This window comes from Euphorbia lathyris, chromosome 1, assembly GCF_963576675.1.
Source record: "Euphorbia lathyris chromosome 1, ddEupLath1.1, whole genome shotgun sequence".
Lineage (NCBI taxonomy): Eukaryota > Viridiplantae > Streptophyta > Magnoliopsida > Malpighiales > Euphorbiaceae > Euphorbia > Euphorbia lathyris.
Genome location: NC_088910.1, coordinates 40,792,581 through 40,801,493, shown reverse-complemented (window position 1 = coordinate 40,801,493; position 8,913 = coordinate 40,792,581). Strand labels below are relative to the sequence as shown.

General features: G+C 32.5%; 1 protein-coding gene across 1 annotated transcript; it reads right to left on the bottom strand.

Moving 5' to 3' along the window:
• Positions 1-220: 220 nt before the first annotated feature.
• LOC136232630 (protein JINGUBANG-like) lies at positions 221-1,452 on the bottom strand. Its single transcript, XM_066021924.1, has one exon. It carries the CDS (start codon positions 1,394-1,396, stop codon positions 311-313), a length of 1,086 nt encoding a protein of 361 aa, XP_065877996.1. The 5' UTR covers positions 1,397-1,452; the 3' UTR covers positions 221-310.
• Between the last annotated feature and the right edge of the window lie 7,461 nt (positions 1,453-8,913).

Sequence of the window (8,913 nt, the reverse complement as noted above, 5' to 3'; positions counted from 1 at the left end):
CTATACTTCCAATAACCACAACAAAAAAGCAACTTCAAGTGAACAAAAGGCAGAAGCTCCAACCCAAAAACCATGGTCATATAGGAAATAAATACTTATGATATAGTAATAACTATTAATATAGGTAGATATAATATAAAATCCATGTGAACAACGGGTACAAAGGAAGAAAGAAATATAGGTCTAGATTAATCAATCAATAAGACAATCTTTTGTTTTCTCCCAAAAACTTTATTAATTTAATCAATCAACACTATATACACTCCATGTTAAAGATCTAGATCACTACTCTTAGCCTTGTTCATCAATTTTAATTTGAAATCTCCCATACTTTAATCTCACCATCAAGACTCCCACTACAAATTGACAAACAAGAAATCTTTCTGTTATTTCTGTTACACCCACTTTTATTAACTGCAACAAGTGACTTAACAGCCTTCTCATGTCCTTCCATAACCACCGTACAACAATACCCATTATCTCCCCCACGTTGCCAAATCCTAACCGTCCGATCAGATGACCCACTCACTAACATATCATGCACATTCATCAAGCACAACACAGCCCCTCCATGGCCCCACAACACCTCCGCAAACACCATCCGATCTACATCATCATCAGCAGCACCGCCTCTCTTCCTCTCCCAAACCACAATCGACCGGTCACAACCACCGGAGAAAAGCACCGATCCATCACCGTTCAATACAAGTGCATTAACCGTAGATTTATGCTTCTCCAAAACATCAACCATTCTATGCCGTCTTTCCTTCCCAAATCTCTCCCAAACCCTAATCGAACCGTCGGCGGAGCCTGTATAAACGGTGCCGTTTCCCGACACCGCGACTGTATTAACCGCGTCATGATGTGCTTTAACGGACTCCAAACACCGGTTAGTCTCCACATTCCATAGCTTAAAACTCTTATCCCAGGAGACTGAGTACATGAAGCCACCGTGCAATGCTAAGCCGGAGACGGTGTCGCAATGTTGAATCCAGAGGCGTTTCTTGTGGCGGCGGACGGTGATGTAGTTTTTGGGAAGCATGAAGTGGCGGAGTCGGTCTTTGACGGTGGGGAGAGTGGAGAGGAGGTGGGGTTGGTTAGATGGGTGAGAGAGAGAGATTTGCCAGACTCGGATTTTGAAGTCTTGATGGGCTGTGAAAATTTTGGAGTTGTGGAAAGCGATTGATTTGATGGAACCAGAAGTAGGATCGTTGGTGGTGAAAGTGTTGATGTGAGAGTAGTTGGATAAATCGAAGACGTTGATTTGGTTGATGGAAGCTGCGTATAGGAAGGATTTGTGGATTGCTAAGCAGCTGATTATTTGGAGGTGTGTTGGGTTTTTGAGTGTGGTTATGCATTTGTGTTTGTAATTTAGAGAGTTGGGTTTGGAATCCATGGTTGTGTTGTTGAATATTTGTGAGGATGATGATGAAACATATATATTATGAGATGTTGGTGATGACTATGGTTGTTATAATAATGGAGGAGTTATGGTACGAAGGAGTATAGGTTTATATAGAGTAGACACTTGGCAAGAAACACTGATATTGGTGGTCGGAAATGGTGGGCCATTAAATCAACTCTAAAATGTTGCCCCCTTCACTTATTTTGGTATCTAACTCTTTATTCTCACAAAACAATCATTCCCATTTTTACTCTTTGCAACTGACTAGTAAGCTCTCTAAAAATAATATAAAAAATTGACTCTTAGGTCCTGTTCTTTATTATTTAATTTCAGTAATAATCAGTTCAGTAGTAATCAATTCAGTTCAGATCAGTTCAGTTCAGTATTCAGTTTTAGTATTCAATAATTTATCATTATTTATTATAATTATTATATATTATTATTATTTATATATAATTTATTATTATTATCATTATTTATTTATAATTTCAGCAATTTATTATAATTATTATAATTTATTATATATTAATTTATCTATTTTCATTATAATTATATTTATATATAATTTATGTTTTGTCATTATATATATTATCATTATTTATTATAATTATAATTATTTGGTGCAACTTATTTGCAAATTTTGCGAAAAGTAAATAAATATTATATTAATACGTTTACATTACAATGCTCTAAAAAATTAACTGGTTCAACTACCTTAATATCTCAAATAGTGCAATTTTATCCCTAATATTAGAAGCTAATAGCAATTTTACCCTTAACATTGATAAATTGAGTCAAGATTTTGTATTCATATGAAAATTCATATTTAGACGTTAGGAGTAAAATAACCCCGGACCCAAAACGTTAAAGGTATTTTTGTACCTTAATATTTAATTGTAATAAAAAGTTAAGAGTGTGTATTCATATAAAAATTTGTATTTAATTTCATAGGCTTTAAATTATATATAAATTTGTGTTTGTATGTAATTTATATTTTTAATTTAAATTAGACTCATTTTTATTTAATGTCATAGGATTTTATCGAGCCTAGATTTTATTTGATATTTAATTTAGTTTAATCTTTAATAATATGTTTATTTATTATTGATATTATTTTTTTTGGTAGAAATATTATTATTATTATTATTATTATTATTATAAGCTTATTAATGTCCAATATTATCATTAAATTATTTTAAAGTCTAATATCATCATTATTGTTACGTTCGATTAAATTCGGTTAAGTTCGGTATCATTCAGTTAAGTTTAGTAGCATTCAGTTAAATTCAGTTCAGTTCAGTATTCAGTATCATTCAGTTCAGTTCAGTTCAGTTCAGTAGCATTCAGTTCAGTTCAGTTCAGTTCAGTTCAGTTCAGTTTTTTTCAGTAATAAAGAACAGAGCCTTAGTGATTTGAGACTTACTAAGATATATCATCTCCAATAATGCTTTTTATATTTTCTACTTATTTATTATTTTATTATTAAGATTATTCTTTAGGAAAAATTACACAGAAATTCATATTCTAACAATTATTTACAAATATGTCAAGTCATAATTTTGATTTATGTCAAACTAGTAAAATCAGTACTTTTAATATATTTTAAGGATTAGAATTTATAAATTAAAAGTCTAGAATATATTTTCTACGGTTTATGATTTATGAATTGGAGTCTACAATGTTTAAATTAGGGTGTAAAATCATAATATATAGAGAATAATGACAAATTAAGAATTAAGTTTGGTGATTTGACTTAATTGTAATTTTGTACTTAGTTATGATATTCATGTAATTGACCTTATTGTTACATTACCAATAGTGTGAGGAGAGAGACACATCAATAATAAATTATTAATAAAAAATGAAGTTAGGAGGCATTAAGAGATGGAGAGAGGCTCTCTATTAATAGAGAGGATGGAGAGGCTCTTAGTGATTTGAGGAGCTACTAAGAGGCTGTTAGAGATGAATTTTCATTCTCCCTCCTCAAATTTTGACTTAAGAGCCAACTTAAGAGGCTGTTGCAGATGTTCTAATATATCATTTGACATTTGAACTTCTCCAAACAAAAAAAAATTGGCCTTCTGAACTTTGGAAGTATTCGATAGTTTTTTAAATTTAGATACAATATTTAATTGACTTTAAACTTATGTAAAATATAGTTAATTAATCACTTTGTTATAAAAAAAATAAGTTAAATATTTTAAAGTATCTCGAGTCATGAGATAGCTGATAGGTCACTTCACCAGGTGACAAAGGGGAGAAAGCGACCGTTTTGTTACTACAAAGTCGTCAACTAGTACATAATTTACATTCTTGTTTATTTTATTATTAGTTTACCTTAATTATTATTATAACGTTGTAATCGTTTATATGTTATATGTGTAATAAAATTTTAGGGAGCAGCAAACGTTCTAGGAACGTTGAGGAGTGCGTGGCTCGTGACGGAGCAAGTGTCCGACGGTCCGATCGATGATAGCATGATTCCTAGCTTTTATGGATACGTTGTTGTTGAGATATGGAGAGGGTAGATGAAGAACCTCCTCAAGTTCCATATTAGATCGGTTGGTTGTAAAAAACTGATCAAATGGTACATGCATGCCATCCGACTGATCTAACATATTTTTTCTACCCGATAGCCATCGCTTAGGTGGTTTTCACGACTGCCTAGTGGAAAAAGGACAATTTTTTAGAACTTTACCATGTCTTCAATATCGTCCATTTCCAGAATTCTCGGATCCATTTTTTTACAGTTTCAATTTTAAGGTTTTGAAAAATTATATAACAATGACAAAATTATCAAAATGGGACAGTAACAAGTAATCTGGGACTATGAATAGTAACACCCTTAATTTAACATCATAATTTACACCGGAAGCCCACATGCATAGAGTAAGGTGTCGTTTGATAAAACTGAAAATTAAGTACTGAAAAAATAAGCACTGAATTTTAAGTGTTGAATATTATAAGTGCTGAAATTATTAAATGATATAAGTGTTTGATAAATATTAAAAATAAGTGCTGAATATTAAAATATTAGTTGATAATGTTTAACTTAAAATGTTAAGTTAAATATTTTGACTTAACAAAATAAGCGATAGTGCTGTGTTTGCCGAGTTCTGTTCAAGGGTTGGCCTTAAGGTGGGTAATGGCAAGTCCATCAGTTTCTGGAATGATATCTGAATTGGAGATAAACCGCTTTTGGAAGTGTGTAGCCTTCCCCCGCCTAATAATTTCCGCAATTGGAGGATAGCTGATGTGGTTGATTCTAAAGGGGACTGGATTTGGTCGAAATTTGATACCTTTTTTTAGCCTGGATACTCTCCTTAGAATTAGGGGAGTGAAGATTAGTAATCATGAGGATGATAAGGATATGCATTGCTGGGCCCTGTCCAGAAATGGTGCTTATTCTTGTAAATCGGCCTTTGAAGCTTTTACCCTTAACAGGTCCGACCCTCTCTCGTTTTCTTGGAAGTCCATTTGGACCCTTAGAGTCCCTTACCGTATTAGGAGTTTCCTGTGGCTGGGAGTTAAGGACAGGTTGCTTACTAATTCGGATAGGCACAGACGGCATTTGGTGGATTCTAGAGCTTGCAGTAGATGCAGAGGCCATGATGAAACTCTGTGTCATGCTCTTAGGGATTGCCACAAGAGTAAAGAGGTTTGGAAGAAAATTCTCCCTCCCCACATTCTTCCTTCCTTCCTTACCCATGCGGAGCATGCATGGTTCTCTGAGGGGGTTAGTGGGAAGTTATCGGCTAACATGGAGCATGGTGACATTTTCTTTGCTATCATCTGTCACCAAATTTGGAAGTGGAGGAACGAGGAGCTTTTTGGTGATAAATCTGTTTTTACTCCTAACTTACCTGAGTTCTTCTCCAAAAAACTCTCTATTATTACTGAGAGCTTTAAAGGGGATTCTCTTGCCAGATCCACCCAGAGAAGAGATGTCCACCTAGTTGGTTGGAGCAGGCCTAATGATGAGGTGGTTAAGTTGAATACGGATGACTCCTGCCTTAATAATGGGAAGATTGCTGCCGGAGGTGTTCTCAGAGATTCGGGGGGCGCCTGGCTGCCTGGGTTTACCCAGAATCTGGGGATGGGCTCTTCCTTCTCTACAGAGCTTTGGGGTATTCTCTCTGGTATCAAGCTTGCCAAAAGTCTGGGTGTAAGGAAGTTAGATGTGGAGTCAGATAACATGGAAGCCATCAATATGATTTCTGACAATCATGCTATGTGTCTTAGTAGCCGCAACCTGATCAAAGCTATCAAACGGCTTTCCTCGTCCTTTGAGTCCTTAGAATTCAGCCACATTTTCAGAGAACAAAACCGGGTTGCAGATCGCTTGGCGGCTGCTGGTCATGAGGGGATGCTAGGCGTTACTACCTTTTTTGAGCCTCCTTTTTTTCTTTCTTCTCTTCTTTTAGAGGATAGGATTGGGGTTAACTTTCCTAGGCTGATTCCAGGTTAGGTGTTTTTTTGTCTGTTTGTTCTTTCCTTTCTTGTTTCTACCAAAAAAAGAAAAATTTAAGTGGTTAATAAAAAAACCATTATCAAACACACTTAAACTATTAATTTAAGTGATTTTTGTACGTAGAAAAGTTTACAATGGTTTAAGTTTATTGGATCCAAGTACTGATAAAACTGACACTTATATACATATTTTTATTTAAAATTAACAATTATAAATGGCAAGCGTCAAACGCTAATCATGTGCTCTGTTCAAGGTACCAAATCATGTTAAATTTTAATTAATAGCTCTTTAGTATCCTCTTAGTTTTTTAAAGATATAATTTTTGAGATTTTTTAAAAAGTATGGCAGTTTGTAGTGTTTGGATGGTAGCAATGTATAGCTTTTAAATTGGTGCTCAGTTTAGTTAATGATCATGAATCATGTGATCAACCATTCAAATTGGGATCATTAAAAACATAACTATATATTTTAATAGGAAAAGTGCAAAAATAAACCTTGTGGTTACATCTATTTTCGATTGCAGCCTTGTGGTTTAAAAATTTACAAAATGGTACCATTAGGTTCATTCCGTTAGCAAACACATACCAAATTGACTAACGGTGTTAAAAGTTAAAAGGAAAAGAGTTAATTTGGTCCTTATATTTATTTAATTTATAAATTAACCCTCATTATCATCTAATTGTCACAAACAAAGCCCAAAATTAAAATAAAAATCAAATACACCATTTTCTCCATTTTTTTAATTTCTTTTCTTTCTCTCTCTTTTTTCTGCTCTTTATTGATTTCTCTCTCTAAAATCAATTTATCAAGAAATCAAATGGGTTTAATGTTATATCCAATTGAATCTCTTCTTTGATACAGTTTGGCCTAATAGGGTTTAATGTTATATCCAATTAAATTCTATCAATAATTAGAGTCAATTGGATTTGAACTCAGGATTATTTGATCACCACATGCCAATCAACTGAATAATAGCTTTATTGTGATTAATGATGAGAAACTATTTGATCAAAAGTTGAATTTGATAGATAAATGAAATAATATGGGAGAGTATGGACTTGGAACTTTGAATTATGTGTTGAAATTAACAAATAATTGTCTTCCTGGTTTAATACCAGAAATAGAGAATTTGTTGTTCTTGACAGCTTTTTGGCCATATTTCCTCCAACGATAACCATCATCAAGAATATCACCTGGCTTCTCGTCTGAAAAGCATATCTTGGTTTTCTTAATCATGCTGATATTGCGGCTTTTCTTCCACGGGAACTCGGCTTTTCTTCCATATCAGCTCCAATCGCTTTTGCGGCATTGTTCCGAACATTTTTCGGAAACTTAAGCTGCTTCATGAGCTTGATTTGAGTAATAATCGATTCGTCAGTGGTTTTCCAAGAGTTGTTCTGTATCTACCGTGGTTGAAATATTTGGATCTTAGATTCAATGAGTTTGAAGGCTCTGTACCTTCGAAACTCTTTGACAAACCGCTTGATGTGTTGCTTTGAATGATAACAGGTTTCGATCCCGGAGAATCTCAGGAACTCTCCAGTTTCTGTGCTTGTTCTTGCGAATTATAATTTTGGAGGTTGTTTTCCGGGGAGTATAGGAAAAATGGGAAACGTTGAATGAAATTATTCTGATGAATGGTAATTTGAGTGGTTGTTTGTGGTGTGAGATTGGAAATTTAATTGATTTTAGAGGGAGAAATTAACAAAACGAAAAAGATGGTGTATTTGATTTTTATTTTTAATTTTGAGCTTTATTTGTAAGAATTAGATAATAAAGGGGATTAATTTATAAAATAAATAAATATAAGGACCAAATTAACTCTTTTCTTTTTGACTTTTAACACCGTTAGTCAATTTGGTATGTGTTTGCTAACGGAATGAACCTCAAGGTACCATTTTGTAAATTTTTAAACCACAAGACTGCAATCGAAAATAAGTGTAACCACACCCTATTTTAATTGCAATTCTTATTTATTCACATGTGCTGGCTTTTTAGTTGCCAAATTCTGACCATGATATCGTAACTACTACTAATTTGCTAAGTTTTTATTTCCAAAATTATAATTCTAGCTTCTCTTTCCTCCATTCCAATAAATATAATTGTGTTTCTTGTTGTAAAACTCATTTTTCTATTTTATTTTATTGCCTAAGAGTAACAATTCATTGTTAATATATACCAATTTATCGATTGTTAAGAGCTTACATCTAAAAACTCTCGCCTTAAATTCAGTTTTTCAATCACAATGTTTAATAAATGGCGATACTAATAGAAATCTAAACATCAATGATGGTATCAATTTATATTCATGTTGCTGAATTGATGCATTTTTTCATTGCAATTAGGGGAAATGAGTTTATTTTGTTACATAGAATTATTAAATTAAAAGCTATCCAATAAGTTTTTCGAGCAATAATGCACAAATAATAATGTGAACTTGAACCTTTGTGATACACATTTTAGGATTCAGTATTTTCGCTTGTTTCAAAATTTAATTGAATCCATTAGAAATCATCCAGTTCATATAATTTAACTATTCAACCCATTTCTTAAAAAAAAAAAAAAAAAAAAAAAAAACTATTCCACCCATTTAAAAATGCTAAACCCACAATTAAGCCTTTGAAGTTTTATGGTTTTATACGTTGAGCCTTTAATCATTTATTTTTCCAATTAAACCCTTTAATTTTAATTTCCACACACATTGATCCCTCATTAACGGTTTCTTTAGCTAAATTTTTAGTTATAAGATATAGCTAAATTTTGTATAAAAATTAAAGATCAAGGTTTTTATATTTATCTCATTATTACTTTTTGAAAGATAATAAATAAATAAATAATCAATTCTTTTTCTAAATATTGAATATATATATAAGTTCAATCAAAAGCTAAAAAAAATAAAATGAAAATTAAAAGATTCATGAAATTGGCTTCTGACTTTGTGTTTTTTTATAATCGTTTTATGTTACAATATCTATACATAATACTAAATCTGTAGTTAATAGTGTTGAGTTGCCTTGTCTTATAATTGTCTATAGCT